General features: G+C 41.9%; 1 protein-coding gene across 2 annotated transcripts in view; it reads left to right on the top strand.

Moving 5' to 3' along the window:
* The window catches only part of Gmds (GDP-mannose 4,6-dehydratase), a 577,953-nt gene that overhangs the window by 276,572 nt on the left and 284,845 nt on the right, over nucleotides 1–16,536 (top strand). For both annotated transcript variants that reach the window (XM_004628408.3, XM_023712142.1), the window contains exon 7: nucleotides 6,482–6,609. In XM_004628408.3, the coding sequence (XP_004628465.1) occupies nucleotides 6,482–6,609 (128 nt within the window). The remainder of the gene's footprint in view (nucleotides 1–6,481; nucleotides 6,610–16,536) is intronic.

The following is a 16,536-nucleotide window of genomic DNA, read 5'->3' on the forward strand; positions in this document are numbered from 1 at the left end:
TCTTTCTACACCCTGTCTGCCCTGAGCCGTGGCCCAGGCAGCTCTCAGCGGGGTGGCCAGAGATTACCACAGGGGAAAGATGCAGGGCCCCGTGGCGGAGGTTCACTTGGGGTTCAGGGTGGATTGGAATGATTTCTGTTTTACAATGACTGTCATCCAAACTGTCTTTGTACTTTATCTAACTCCAAAGAAATCTTTAAATCAAAAGCTTTTGGATGAAGTCCTGAGCACTGAAATGGAATTTTTATTAGAAAAATTTTGGTTATTTCAAATGCTATTTGGATACTGACAGTCACATTTTACATCCATCTGGATGTCTGTGTGTGCCTACCCAGTCGGTACCTGTGCCTTGCAGACAGTAGGAATTGCCACACACTCAGACGTGTTGAGACGCTGTTGCAATGCTAGGGTCCACAGAGTGGTTTAGGGCGTGGAAGTAACTTATTTGAAACAGTTGATCTTGTTTAGAGCAATGGACAGATAATTTTTGCTTTATTTCTTCTCTTCCACTGTAGCAGCCTGAGATGCTCATATTAAATTTTGCCTCAAGAAAAGAGAGCAAAAGGTACATGTTTTATAAATGTTGTCATTTTTTCCTTTGTCTTCTGTTTCAGAATGTCTCTGACTACAGAGATATGATGTTGGTTTGCCCGATGATACCGTAGCTCAAGCTTAATTTAACTGGACTGTATGTACAGTGCTCACAGACACACATGCACATACACACGCACACATGCATGCATGTTGATGTCACAGTGAGTCAGAGGAAAGCCAGGAAGGCCGGTGCTGACTGTGTTTGAGCCATCTCTGGTGGGCTGGTGCTGGCTAGGCCCATGGCTGCCTGGCTCCTCTGTCTCACAGGAAGTGAGGTCCCATGAAAGACAGAACCACAAAGCCTATATCTTCTGGTCCAGAGCTTTGTAAGGAAAAATGTGTTTGTTTGTTTGTTTATTTGGTACAGGGTCTCACTACACAGCTCAGGCACAGCATGTGGTACTGGGGATCAAACCCAGGTCCTTGTATTTGCAAGGTAGGCACTTAGACAGCCGAGCTATCTCCCCAGCCAATGTGTATATTTTGCCTGGGATGTGAAATAGTGTGAACAAAAAAAGACAATTTTAGATTTGAACATACTTTTATATGCATGTCCTCACTGCACAGGCATGTCCATGTAAAATAAAACATAAAGCAAGTTTTTTGAATTAAAATGAAAATAAAAATATGGGTCTCAGTGATTCACATCAGATGCAGATGCACAAGACAGTACAGATTTTAATTTCATGAGTCTGTCATCTTCCTCCTCCTAACTCCAGGCGTGTGGTCTGGCGCTGTTCACTTAGCATGAGGCCATTGCTGAGCCAGTAGGGAAGGCCTTTCCTCTCTGCTCAGCTTGGGCAGAGGTGGGAGCGCAGCACATGATTGTGCTGGCGATGCTGTGGGGTGTCCCAGCTGCCAGAAGAGATGAGCAATGTCCCTCTTTGGGGGAGTCATTGTTCTTGTAAATGTCCTTTGTTCCCCAGCAGATTGGGAAGGTGGTAAAGATGAACCTCTAAAGTCAGAGCGAAACAAGCCACCATCAAAACAAGCAAAAAGAACAAGTAAAAAATTCGTCCCCCAAGAGCTTCAAGTATTGAAACTGTGGAATTCATAGTATGAAATTACTAAAACACATTGAAGTAAATAAAATGATGCACCAAAAAAAATCAAGCACACAACAACAAATACAATAAAGCCCAGGCAGAATTTAAAAAGAACCAAAGAGAATTTCATGGAAGGAAGAAAGAATGCGTGAGTGAATTGGTTAGGTTAAATTTTAGATTAAACTGCTGGAGGAAAACTAAATGGCTGTAAGGAATTGCCCAGATTATTTCAGAAGGGGGAAAGTAAATGAAACATGTTTTTTAAAAACATAACAAGGGATTAGAAGGTAAAATCAGAAAGTCTAACACTCTCCCGACTTTGGGTTTGCTCTGGAGAAAGTCATTTGAAGAAAATCAAGAGAGACATAGACAGAGACTGAGATGGAGAAGAGAAAGCTTGCTGTTATGGAAGATTCATCACAATATCTCTCAGACAGCAGGAGCGCATGCCAAGTAGATGTGCTGTGCGGCGGGGCAGTGTCCTGCCGCCATGGAGGTGGGTACTCCTGCGGGCCTAGTGCAGACGGTGTCCCCCAGATAGGGCGCTGAGAGCTGTGGACACTGCCACGCCATGGAAGCACAGGTGCAGATAACCATCGCAGAGCGTCAGCTTCCTTCCGTCCTGCTGCCTGGCAGACCTTTCCCCGTCCTAGGCCACAACAGCTCCTGTGCTCTCTCCTGCACCCCTTGAGCCCCTGTGGCTTGGCCCTGGCATCCCACTTCCTGCCTGCTTTCCTCCAAATGCTTAGAGGCCTACTTTTGCATTTAGAGAAATAATGGGATCCAGCACACTGGTGTTTCTAGTATTGCATTTTTTTCCTCCCTGGCTGTTCTTCCTGCACAGGAGTCCTGTTTGTTTCACTGCATCAGTTCTAGCACCTGAGCCCTAATCTTTCTTACAAGTATAAATTTTTGTGAGTACTTGCCTTTTGTAGATTAATGAATTCATATTGAATGAGTAACCTGAAATGATTCCAGAAGTATTTGTTGGTGTTTACTCTGTGAGCTCACAGCCTGCTTTTGGAAGTGACTGTTCGTTTAAATGTTTGCTTAATCTCAGACTCTCAAAATCAGACAATTAGGAGATGTGGCTGAAAAAGCAGTTGGAAATCAAGGCTTTTCATTGAGACTTAATTGTGGATACCATGAGCATTTTGATATAACGATTAATAATGGCTAACTCAGAATTCATTACTCATATTATCTGGATTTTCTTATTAAAACTATTAGCATTTTATACACAAGAATATGAAAATATTCCTTATATTTCTGGAGTGATTTATGGCCTGTAATGCCATTTCATCTGTACTAGTGTACCCCACTTTGCAGTTCACCCTGAGTACCCCCTGCGCGGCATGTTTCTCTATATACCATATCCCAAGCATCTCTTGGGCAGGTGTCATTTCAAACAGTCAGTTCTTTTTTTTTTTTCCTTGCAGAACTGGGGATTGAACTCAGTCCCTTGAGCTTGCTAGGCAAGTGCTTATCCTACTGAGCTATCTCCCCAGCCCCCCAGTCAGTTCTTATATTGAAGAAATGTGATAGAATTGTCCTGCTCATATTTCTTGTTATCTTATAAAAGTTAATGAAACAATATTCAGTTTTTGGTCATCCTGTATATAAACAGTTGGAATGGTAAGTGATTACCGTGCAGGTGGTTTACAGATGAGACTACAGCTCAGGCCTGTTGAGTGCTTTAGGTAAGATCACAGAGCTGGTCTTTGCTCAGTTCATAGGACTAACTTTCCTTAGTCTTTTTCCTAACTAAGGTCTGCTGGTTTAGGAGCCTTAGAAATCTGGCATGTACTTAAAATCAGTATAGGTGTCCATTGAGCATATGTGATGTAATCCACAACCGCCAGAGCCTTGTCCTTAGGGGAAAGGTGCCCCCTGCTCTGCTGTATGGGCAGGGCAAGCAGCAGGAGGCTAGAAAGCAGTGCCCCAGGCTTGGGTCAGGCATGGACACTTGTCCTACCCGGGGACAGTCTCTCCCGCCCCCCATCCCCACCTCACTGCCTCACCTGAATATCTAGGATGGCTGCAAAGAGTGACCTTTAAGCCATCACATTCTGTGATTTCAAACAGTTCCCACCTAAATGTATGGGATAAAGAGTCAAAACAAGGGGAACAGATTTTCGAAAAATCATTTTAAACTCTTCCTAATAATTAACTAGTAAAATACATGGTTACAAAACAAAATGTTTAAAATTAACCTGAAAATGAAATTAAGAATGCAATTCTATTTCTAATTCAATTGTCAATTCTAAATGCAGTACAATACAGTTCTGTTTTCAAGGTGAGGAGGAATAAACTATTTAGAAACAAGTTTAATGAGAGAAGTATAAAAATATTTCCCTGGACACTGCCAAACATTACTGAAAGAAATTTTAAAAGGCTTAAGCAAGTAGGCATCTGGTATTCATGCACCTGAAAGCATTGTTAGGTTAGAAGTAGTTCCCATATTTGTCTACATATTTAATGTGATCCCTATTGAAATTCCAGGTGAAGGTTGGGGAGATAGGCCACTGGTCTAAGTGCCTGTCTGGCAAGTTCAAGGACCTGGGTTCAATCTTTGGTAGCACATGCTGTGATGGCCCTGGAACCCTGGGTGCTCAATACTGGCCCTGAAACTGGATGAGGTGGCCCACACCTATAATCCTAGCACTGGGGAGGTTGAGGCAGGAGGATCCCTATGACTCCAAGCTGTATAGCCAGACCCTGTACCAAATAAATAAATAAATATTTGTTTTTTTTAAAAAAGAAAGAAATCCCAGTTGGATTTTTGCAGATATAAAGAAGCTGATCATAGAATTCATATGGAAAGTCAAAGGACAAAAATAGTCAAAGCAATCTTTAAAAAGAATAAATTTGGAAAACTCATACTTTCTGATTTTAAACTTACTAAAGAGTTCTAGTAATGAAGTCTCTGGTATGTACACAATGATCAATACATTAGATTGATGAAACAGAGTTGAAAGTCAGAAATAAGCCTTCTTTTTATGATTGAATTTTCACCAAAGATACCAAGACAATCCAATGGGGAGAGATTAACCTCTTCATCAAATAGTACTAGGACAGCTGGCTAGCTGTGTGAGATGAATTCAGCTGGACAGTTCATCATGCCCTTTGTGAAAATTAATTTAAAATGGATCAACAGTCCTGACATAAAAATGCAAATGACAGAGCAGGGCAGCACGGGCGTGCTGGCTCCTCCTCTCCAGATGCCCAGTGCCCAAGCAGAGCAGGCGCCCAGGAGTGCCGCTTGGGAGAATGGAGGAGACTGACAAGGTCAGGTGGCCCTGCTGGGCTCCCTCGTGTTGTTTACTGGTAAGCAGGAACACTGAGACGTTAGTATCAGGAGCAGTCTAATAGCGCAACATCCCTACATACCTAGTATGTTTTGCACTGATAGTATAATCCTGATATTGAAGGAAAGACGGACATTAAAGACCCAAATTTAATTATAAAATTAAATCTTATTGTTACAAATCAGTAGAAAAACAAAATAAAATTTTGCTAACTAGTCATAGGTTTAGAATTGTGGTTAATTAATGTGTCTTCATTTTAAAAGGCTTTTCTGAAAAATCTCTGGGTGCTTTATAAACTGCTTTGGAAAACCAAAACTTTAGTTCTTCACGAACCCTATGAATTGCTACAGGAAATTAAATATGTGGCTTTCTATGGCAGTCTTACTGTATTTTGCAATCGCATTGCATTGGTCTAAGTGTATATCCCAGGTTTGTGTACGTCTGGTATGTGCTTGAGCTGGTGTAGGGCGTATTTGTGACAAAATTTAGAAACCTTTGTAGAAATGTTCCCCTTATTCCGGTGCCAACTTCTCAGGAAGCTGAGACCATATTTGCCTCCTGATTCATCTGCAAAAGTACAAAGGCCAAGTTATTGGTATTGATAAACTATGATGTTAATGTTTCTGAACTGTATGAATGAGCTCATGTGGAGGTTACTACTTTTGAGACTTTGGCATTAAATGATGTCTTGGTAAGGTTGCATCCATATAGGGACCCAGATATGAAGTTCCTTTGTGATATTCTAAGTCAAGAAAATCCAGGCATGTGCCTGTAGTCCTAAAGTAATTCAAATACTTTCTTCAGTGTATGCTGCCTTTCATCCAGTCATTTCAAAATGTTTATACAAAATTCAGGAACCTATTTCTGTAGATAACACTTATATGAAGTTGGAAAATGGCATTTCAGTAAGTGTAGTACAGAGAAACTTTTGGTTTGAAACCACATCATATTTTGCATGTAATGGTTGAACAGGTTTCTAAATAAGAGTGATTACCACTTATTTTGTTAAGAGAGAGGCAGCCCAAATACATTTCTGTTTTGTTTCCTTTAACTAGTTATACCCTGTGAACTAGGTTACTTCTCTCCTTTCTTCCCAGAGACCCCAAAATAGCCTTATTAGTAGGAATATATGATGTTTGTGTTCTTAAAAAAAATCAGGGTGGTCTTAGATGTATGTCTTCCATTCTGGCATTTCCCTTTATACAGCCCTTTAGACTTCTCTGTTTAAAAACTGGCATTCCGATAGCTTTTCTTTGGCCTAATGCCTGGGTTGTACATTGAAGTAGCAAATTAGGAATGTTAAGATGTCCCCCAAAGAAAAAAAATGTTTGTTATGAAAGTAGAGCTGATGTGACACTTAGAATTAGAGCTTCTTAACTTGTCTAACTGACAGTTAATGATCTCTTTTCTTTTTTTAAGGGCAAGGGAAGGAAAATGAAAGAAATGCCCAGAGGCCGATACTGGGTTTGGTTCACCGAACTGTCGCATGTCAGAATGTGCTGCACTGATAATACATCTTTTGTCTCCTTTTAGGAGCTAATTTTGTTACTCGAAAAATTAGCCGATCAGTAGCTAAGATTTACCTTGGACAACTGGAATGTTTCAGTTTGGGAAATCTGGATGCCAAGCGAGACTGGGGCCACGCCAAGGACTACGTGGAGGTAGGAGCTGCATCTGCTGTTGTGCTGGCAGGCCTGTAGATGGAAGGCATGGCCACAAAGTGGTGACACACAAACTGTGGCAGTGCACATGAGTCTACACTCATGTTGGTTTGGTTTAAATTGGGTGGGTGGTTCAGACATGCATCTTGCTTATACTGACTGTTACTTGAATGAGGAACTCATTCCCAAATTGTCTATTTAGTTAAAGTAAAGGTGCTGGTTACTGTTCTGGCTGGTGGACCAGCATGCAGATGGAAATGTTAGTGTTGCTCTTCCCACCTGGTGACACATTTCCCATTGCTGCGCCTGCTCCTTCCCCACCACTCAGTTGCCTGCATAACCAGTGGTGAGAGAAAGTACTGGTTTCCAGCCCTTTGAGGAATAATGGGCAGTCTCAATTTGTGTCAACTAAGACCTTAAATTTGCCTTATTCTAGAAAATTCCTGGGCGTCCAATTCTTAAGAAACATTCAGTTTCTGCTGCTCAGTCTGGACCATCGCACTTCTTGCCTTTGTGTGCCAGGGGGCGAAGGCTGCTCAGTGGAGGAGGTGTTACTGTGACGCTGTCACAGGAGATGGGCAGGGGTGAAGGGAGGCTCAGACTCTTGCCCTGGGGATTCCTCTACAGTTACATTTGGGTTTGGGTTACCAAGTTATGTAATGCATAGTGTGATTTTTCTTTTTAAAAATTGATTGCCCTGATTTGTATGCTTTTAAATTTCTGTCAGTTATGTGACCAGACATGAATGAACAGAGTAGGGAAATTCTCTGGAGTTGCCTGTCCTCCTTCAGGGGCTTGCAGATTTCCTGTGCTCAGGAGCCTCTTCTGTCTTGAAGGGCGCTTATCTGGGAAACCAGATCTGGCTTCCTTGTGCATTAGTGCCATTCAAAAACAACTCAAAGTTTTACAAAAGAAAGCAAGCACAGAGTTCACTCACTAACACCAAGGTCAGCTTCACCAATGGATTTATTTTTTTTTATAACAACTAAAAATCTGTATTGCTTAAACACCTAATAGTGTGTATTATGGGAAAAAAATTAGTTCTGATGTAAAATATTCGATAGCATAATATTTTGATTGTTTTAACTACAAACCTGTAAATTACAAAGAACCTCTGTATAGCAGTACTCTTTAGATACATTTCAGGAATATTAAAAAGTTATATATATATCCATACTTGTAGATAGTATAAGAAAGTAGGAGAAAGAAGATGAGTGTAGAGCATACAACTTTCTTGTCTAATGTAAATGGATCTCGCTACTTAAAAATAGAAGACAAGTTTTAAAAAATAAAAATGCAGCTTTCTCAGGGATCACACTGCAGCGTTCAGCCTGCTGCAGTCAGCTGTGCTGAGAGCTGCGTGGCCAGCTCTGTCTGGCTCTTCTCAGATTCTGTATCCCACTTCCCCCCATCCAGAATCTTTCCCTATTTATCCCGAGCCAGAGAAATTACATTTCATTCAGTTCAATTCTGTTTTGTTCCACTTGGACAAAAGAGAAGTTTATATTAGAACTCAAAAACCTCTGAGATTTGAGAGTGAGGGAACTGCCACCCCAACGTGAGGGCGGTGCTTGTTGCAGGTTATGTTTTATTTTCTTCACTATGTCTTCTAAATCCTTAAAATGGATGTGTGTAAATTTTTGCAATCAGGAGGCAAGATGACATACTTTAAATAGATTTTTAAAATGCAATAAACAGGAATGAGACTACTAAATAATTGTGCAGGCAGCAAAGCTCCTGTGAATCTGTGAGCCGGCTCAGGGTACAGCCCGGGCCATGGCACAAAGGGTGCATGTCAGTATTCTTGTAAGATGAAAATATTTACAGTTTCACTTAGATACTTTACAATGGTTGTCCTGAATGAAGTTGTCTTTATGACTGCTTAGCCAAATAGTGTCAGTACAGAACACCCACAGAGGACAGAATATCTCCAAAGGTTAAGGTGGTTGGGCCCTTTAATAAAATTGTGAAGTTGTCACATTCCATTGGATACACACATACACACAAAGTTAAGGTATGGTCCTTGACAGCCAAGACTTGACTTGTTCCAGGAGACAAGTGGGTATTGTATATTAAGGATTCTCCTGGGATTCTAAAAGTAACATATGTTGATGATGTAAGAAGCATTTTATAGTTCTCATTTATGTGTTCTGAAAATAAGTTTAAATTTCTGAAAAGGAGCCATTATTGAGTAAGAATCCATAGTTTACCTCTCTCCATGTAAAGAAATACTAAGATTCTTTGCAATTCTAAATGTATTAAAATGAGGTTACTTTAGAGACTTATGCTAGAATTAAGTATATAGCCAAAGTAAAAAATCAGCAATCATGAAATTGAAAAGAGCCAGGCATGGCTTATTTTAAAACACATGGGCATCCTGAAAGGGTCAGAGCCCGAAGGTGGAGAGTTCTTGGCGAGTGTACCAAACAAGTCACAAGAGCATCTCACTCGCACGTCTCCATCATACAGTCCTGCTAGTTTAAGCACAAAAATGTCTCCAGTCCTTCAAATAAAGTAATGTGTGCATTCTCTACTTGTACATGGGTTTCCCTGATGGAGAATAGAGATCATTCATCCCTTGTGCTCTCAGACAGGGTACAGAGGATCCCACCCAGCCCAATGGATGACTCAGCTGCACAAGTCTGTATATCTCAGTTTATCCATCTTTGAAAAGGATATAATAACAACCCTGTAAACGAATTAACGCTAATGTGCTAGCCATACATGATGAGAGCCTACCTCTGTCTTGTAAACAATTTTACAACTTACACGGTCATTTCCTGTTGCTAATTTCAATTCATTAATATCTATTTATAGTTCTGCTTACTAGATCAAAAAGCTTTAAAAATTATTTAAATAGATAAAATGTATTTCAAGTTGAAATGAAGAAAGAATATAAAAACTGTCCTTTTAGAATAAAGTTGTAGGAAATTACATCTTTTCTAGTGGTTTATTATAAATATTTTTAAATGTATAAAATAACATTAAATTTTACCCTAAGTCCCCACAATCCCATCACCCAGCTTCTATAATTAACATGTGCAGATGATGCTATATTTTATAGCAAAAAAATAGTACTTAAATAATTACTACAATGCTAATGACTGTACATGCTTAATTTACACAAATAGAAGTTCTAAAACATTGGCATTTCTCATGTAGTTAAACTGCAGTTCAGACTTGTAAAATGTCTCCGGGGTCTGAACTGTTGGGCTGAGCTTCCCACAGCTGTATGGCCAGGGTGAGGTGGGGTACACAGGGCAGTCATTGAGGCCTACCCAGCAGCCATTGCTGAGGCAGCAGAAGCCACAAACAGCCAAGGAAAGAGTCTAACTTCTTGGGGGGGGGCATTGATTTTTCAGCATACATTCTCTCGAGCCCCTGCATGGTCACATCACAGTCCTTCTTGCTGCAAGTGACAGTCTTAGGAGCTTTGTCCAGAGCTAGAAATGCGTAAAGTTATGCAGATCTCTTTATAGTAAGAAGACTGACTGTTCAAAACTTGTGTGAATGTGCTCAGATTGATATAGGGTTCCCCAGACCTATTTGACCTGGGGACCTTTTGAGCAAAGAATATGTTTGAATACCTGTTAATACTGTATAGAGTTGGGAAATTGTACCATGTGCTTGAGTAGTTTCTGGTGATAGTTGGATTACAAGGGCTCCCTGTGGTCCTAGTTGATAAGAATATTTGGAACATAGCTCTAACCAGAACTCACTTAGTGACCAGCAAACTCACAGGAGCTGAGCTAAAAGTAAGCCTAGACCCCTGCCATTCACACCAGGGTCCTTTGCCCTTGAGAGACCCAGTGGCAAGACACCTGATTCCAAGTTGTCCAGGATTGACCAAAGCTATTTGTGAATTAGTGAGAGGTTTTCTTGCCAATAGTCAACCCCACAGATGCTCCTGGAGAGTTCTGCTGCCCTGTAGCAGCCCAGGGACTTTCAGTTCATCGGGGCAAACTTTAAAGTTCATATGAATGAACGTCTTATTCCTCCAGCATTGGGGGTGAGTGGGTAGGGAACAGGGATGGAAGTAACAGTTTTAGAAATAAGGCATTGCTGAGTGTTAGGCACTTATGTGCCAGAGACTTTACTGCAGACTTTATATACATCATCTTATTTAATAGACACTAGAGTCCTGAAAAATAGGTGTTATGTTCCCATTTCACAGACAAAAGAACTGAGGGATAGAGTTCTGTCTTTGTCCGAAGCTCTTGACAGGGAATATGAATGGAGCCAGAACTCCAGCCCAGGATGGGCACCTCAGTTCTTTAAGTTGGTGCATAGGCCATAGGATCTTGGTAATCTTTGAATGAATCAGAAAATAAAGCTTCTCTCCCTTTTCTTTTCCTGCAACTCATGGCCCAGGAAAAAGAGAAGTAGCTGAAAAATGAGAATTGGAGGGGAGGGGCACTGTCTTTTCTTGCTGGATTTGAGAGTCCAGGTGAATGTGGCAGGGTGTGACTGGAAACGCTGTGTGGCGAGACACCGCCCCTCGTGTGTCTTTGGAGTGTGTGACCTGCATGCAGTTCTCAGCTGCTGCAGGTGCTGGGAGAGCTGGAGACCTGCTGCAGGGGACGCAGAGCCAGGAAAAGTCAACTGCTGCCTCTCCTGCCCTTCTTCCCCATCTCTGTCTACTGCTGGCATTGTTACACCCCATGTTGTTTGAATCTGAAGGCAAAAGGTATCATTTAAACTTCCTGAGATGTTAGTTACAGGAAGTTGACAAATGTGCAGCATCACTGTCCACTGGGGGAGCATGGGTAAGTGTGCATATGTGTATGGGTACATATGTGTGTGTGCTTGTGTGTGTGTATGTCCTCACAGGACAGCAACATACAAGCGGAGCATCTTTTGTATTATAGCTATGTAAAGTCCATGTGTCTCTTAAGAGCTCACTGATAGAAAGGAGGGCAACATTCCACTTAGCTCATCGCAGGCCACAGGTGAGACTCGAGTCACCAGAGCACGCCTAGCCAAACAGCATCAGTTAGGGTGCTGTTCAAACCTCCCATCTGAACAGCCTTGGGGTGCAATGGAAGGAAGGGTGATTATCAGCCTACAGCTGCCAGGGAGCTTCCCAGAAAAGTGATTCTAATGGAGTCTTTGCCAGTGCACGCTAGTTAGAGAGTAAGGTCAGTGATAAGATTTCCCCTTCTCCAGTCTAATCCTGTGTTCTTAGTTAGAAGCCTCGTTTGGCAGGAAAACAGGGCAGTGACCTGCTCCCGGAATGTACTGTAATATCATTGGAGATAGCTATCTATCGATCATTGTCGATCAATCGATCCTTAGATAGATAGATAGATAGATAGATAGATAGATAGATAGATATCAGTGGAGAACTGTTTCCCTTTGGTGGGGAAATCTAGCCTTGTAGATTTCAAAGACTAGTCTTTGAAAAATACTCCAGGAAAAGAAATGAAAATAACTAAATAAGTAGTCCTTCTTTATACATATTTAAAATAATATGAGAATTTCAGTGTATCTCTTAACAAACCAAACATTTTATCAAAAAGCAACTCAAGAGTATAAATTAATCAATAAAAAGGAAAGCACCACCTTACCTGCTGTGGAAAGGGTGCACGCGTTTAACAGTTTCCTACAGTTTTGGTGCCTCAAATGTTTAGACTACGCAACTATTCCTATTCTGAAAGAATACATGATTCATTAACAAGTAAAGAAAAAAAATTTCTCTGTTCCTTGTTGTGGAAGATTCTGTTTAACAAATTCAACTTGCCATTTTCCATATCATCTTCTTTTTTCTGCCATCTAAGGTTGTGGTGTTCAGCAAATATCTAAACTGGTTATGGTACTGGGGATTGAAACCAAGGCCTTGTGCATGCCAGGCAAGCACACATCTCAATTTTCAATGAATGATGCAAAATAAGCCAAGATAAATACAGAAAGATATAGTTGTCTGTCTCCATTGGCCAGGTCTTACTTACTTGGCCCAGGAGTGTCTGTGCCCCCACATCCAAGCTCCGAGGCCTTGTTTACATCATTGTCTCAATGAGCGACACCTGTGGTGCCTGTGTTTCTCAGATGAGTTATTCATTATGGTCACCCATAGGTAATTTACAACAGGCAGAGGGGGTGAGTCCATTTTTAGATTCCATTTTCAGTTTGATTTTAAACATGAAATTGAGGATCTGACAGTACATTAGAAAAGCCATGCTTGATATACCTGGAGCCAAAGAATGCAGACAGCTGGTGTGCTGCTGTCACTCTGCATGCACAAGGCTTGGGAGAAGCTCTGGCAACTATAAACACCACCTCAGTTTTAATGGGTAGCAGTTAGGTGCTCTGAGGTGGAAGCTGTACTCCACCCTCCCGTCATTCAATGAGGGGATGTGTCCGCATACCTCTTGTGATCACCAAGTGACCCTCTGTACATGAATAGGTCACAGTTCTCCTCCTGAGAATGACAAGGGTCCCTCCAGACTTAAATGGTGACACTGTCACATCCCATGTAGCTGGGGTGACTCAAGCTCCATCAGAGTGCCTGGCAGGCCTGCTTCCCCTTCCTGGCTGAGCCAGGCCTCCTCCACTCTCTGCTGGGTGGCACCCAGCTCCTCCCTCACTTTGTGCCACCTCCACCCACTGAGGAAAACTTTGACTAAGAGTCCACTCATGTTCTGTTGATGGGGTTGCCTCATAAAATGTGCCATCCCTTAAACAAGAAATCATTTTCAAGCTAGAGGTCTTTAAAACTCATTGCTCTGTTTTCTACAGTAGTGTATTTTGGAAACTGCAATCAAGGTAGTCTTCCTGACCATGCATGAAGGCCATAAGTTAATCTGTCTCTGTGTCTCAAAAACATGAAGCTAAAATTATCGGCTTTAAAATCATTTAGGAGTGTAACTTGACTTTATGCTACATATTGGCACCTTTATGACAGGAATCCTTTCCCAACTTTCCGTGCTTTGTTCTCACAGAGCTTGGGGAGGCTGAGGCTCTGCGCTGGCCTTTGCGGGCCACTAGAGCCCACACTTGCCCAGGGTCACTGTTGCTTTGAGAGCCACAGGGCAGACACCTTTAAGTCGAACAGTCACTAAAGCAGATGAACACTTTATTTTATACTCCTGTTTACTCCATGTTAGAAACCTCTTCTGCATACTATCTGTGAGTGAATCATAACAGTGATTCACATAAAGTTTCCTTATCCTTATGTGTTAGGAAAAAAAAAATTGATTCCTACCACTGCTGGGTCATTTGTATTTTCTGCCTGTTGGCTTCAGTAAAGCTGGGATGATTGGTGGCTTTGTAAAGCCAAGTTCATCCTGAAGCCACTGTGACTGATGTAGTGATCTGCCACCAGGGCAACAATGGTGAGACCAGGTGGCATGGAGTGAATATGTTGGGAGTGGAATAAACAGTGCACAGAAATAAGGTACCTGGCTCCTTCACTGGCAGCGAAACAACTTTGAGTCTCTGGTAACGTTGGTCCTTGTCCTGCTACTCTATGCTACCACAGCTAAAGAGTGTCCCAAAGCTACTATGCTCTTGGAGTTAAATTGGCCATGAATTCCCGACTTCCTAGAGTTGCTTCAGAAACTGAGCATATCATTCATGCAAGTGAAATATGCTCTGTATGGGTAGATTCAGGGTGCAGTTAATGAAGTTCTTAGAAAAAGAATCAGACTTCTGCTAAGCCCAGTTAGTTCACAGCCACTATTTTAGAGAAATAGCTTTATCTGAAGGCAGAATTAAATCTTTTGCGAAACTGTCTATGCATTGTTAGGATAAGCATCATGTGGAAATTATTATAATAATTTATAAAGTTCTCCAAGAAAGAGATGAAACTGCCTCCTAAGATAGATTTCCTAACCACCTCCTAGGGTCATAGGAGTGCTTAGGAGCACTATGCTTTTCTTGTTTTGTTTTTTCACATTTGTAGAGAGAATGGGCTAAATGTGTTACTGTTCATTCCCTTGTAGAACCTGTCCTGAGAAAGACCTCTGAGGATACAGTCAGTGCCCTCTAAGCAGGCTCTCCAGGAAAGCCCTGGCAGGCAGGGCTTGGATCTTGTCTTCTTTCTCTTTAATAGTGCTTCCCAAGAGGCTGGGTAGTACCAGACACCCAGGAAACATTTAATCATTTCTCTGTAAAAACCTGTGTTTCTTTATAAAATATATTAAAACTTAAATATGTTTCCTTAGCGTCATACATTCCCTTTAAACACTGTCTTCTCCTGTGTAGTTTGAATTGTGATAGATTTACTTGGTTCCACCAAAACGTCTTGAAGCAGGTTTCCTTATGGTCATTTGCAGACTATCAAGGAATCCAAGTAGTGCTCACATAGTCTTATGCAGTGACTATTTCAGTTACTCTAGATTTTACAGGAATCTAGATTTCGTGACTTAAATTGTGTTCCTAGTTTTAAAGGACATTGAACAACAACAACAAAAACCTGAAAGAATGATACACTGACCCTGATTTACCAAGTAGCATTTAAAAACCGCAACAGTGCTGTTTGTTTAGGAGGCTGAGAAGCCTGTGTACCCTGGTGTGACATTGCCTCATTTAGGACCTTCTTGTCTGCACATCAGATTTCAAGTCAGATTTACCAGAGAGCTCTTCTAGCTGAGCCCAGATTGCCATCCCAGATGCTATTACTGAAAACCTTCAGACTTTTCTGTTTCTTCCTTGTTCCTCTCCCTACCCTAGCTCTGACCCACGCATTAGAAACTCAGCACCTTCCAGTAATGCGAAATCAGTTTTAAGGATATGCAGAATTGGATTTAAATTGTATTTAATTTTTATTTTTCCCTTCAGGGGCCAGGGGTGCTGTGGGTGGAACCCAGGGTCTCTCCTTGTTGAGCAGACTCTACCACTGAGCTGTACCATCAGCCCCCTAAGAAGTCTCATTTAGACTCACGTAACAGAAGCTGTAGAAGACATGTACAAACTACAGGAGAGGAAGATAGTCATTCTGCCTTATCTGAGCCAGTCCCTCATGGGTGTGACTTCGTTTCCCCTGGCTGCCTGTTACCTCCACTCTTAAAGGATGGGACTCAATTCCCAGGTGGTCTGTCCTATATTCTCCGAGTCAGAGCAGATAGATGATGTATATGGACGCCAGTGCTGGAGGATACAGGACAGATTACATTCTAGGCAGGTGACTGTGGCTTTTCCCTCTTAGACCATTCTGTCCCCAGCTCCCCACTAGTAGTATCCCTGGAGCTTCCTTCTTCCCTGTTTCTTCCATGTAGCCTATTTTAGGTCAAATATTACTTGCTACTTTTACCTGATCTTTAATTTTAAATTTGGTAATAAAATACAAAGAACTTTCCCCAGACCCTGTCTTTTGTCTTAAACTCCACAAGGTTACCCTGTATTTGTATCATGATTCTCCCAGCAAATTTCTGACTGTAGTTGGGATGGTGGAACTGATATTTGACGCTCTCAGAAGAAAAAATCAGGCTTTGACAAGACTTGGCCTTGGCAGAAGTCCTGGTCTGGCCCCGAGCAGCAGACCCAGTCCTCTCCCACCTACTCCTCCTTTCACGCCACCCTCTGACACAGGGCTGTCAGATTTCTAATGCATTTAGCCATCCTGGGAAGTTGAAAGCGATTTCCTACTGGCTTCAGATGGTGACCGTCTGACAAGCACAGGGCACTTACTCTCTGAGAGTAGCGAATAAGGCAGCTCTGTGCTCCTGTGCAGTAGCTCTGGTGGGAGACCCAGGGAGCATCTGAAGAGCCAGGGTTACGTAGCGGGGCCCTGGACCTGGGACAGGTGGCTTCCTCTCCGAGTACTCAGGGATTGTATAGTCAGACAACTTGAGGAGGGTATCACTTTTGTGCAAGAAATACTAGTTTAAAAAATCACTTCCAGGGGCTGGAGAGATGGCTCAGTGGTCTGAAGCACCTACTTAGAACAAGCTTGGCAAGGCATCAGGGACCGCGGTTCAATCCCCCAGC

Source organism: Octodon degus, unplaced genomic scaffold (genome assembly GCF_000260255.1).
Source record: "Octodon degus isolate 3935 unplaced genomic scaffold, OctDeg1.0 scaffold00023, whole genome shotgun sequence".
In the NCBI taxonomy this organism is placed as follows: Eukaryota; Metazoa; Chordata; class Mammalia; order Rodentia; family Octodontidae; genus Octodon; species Octodon degus.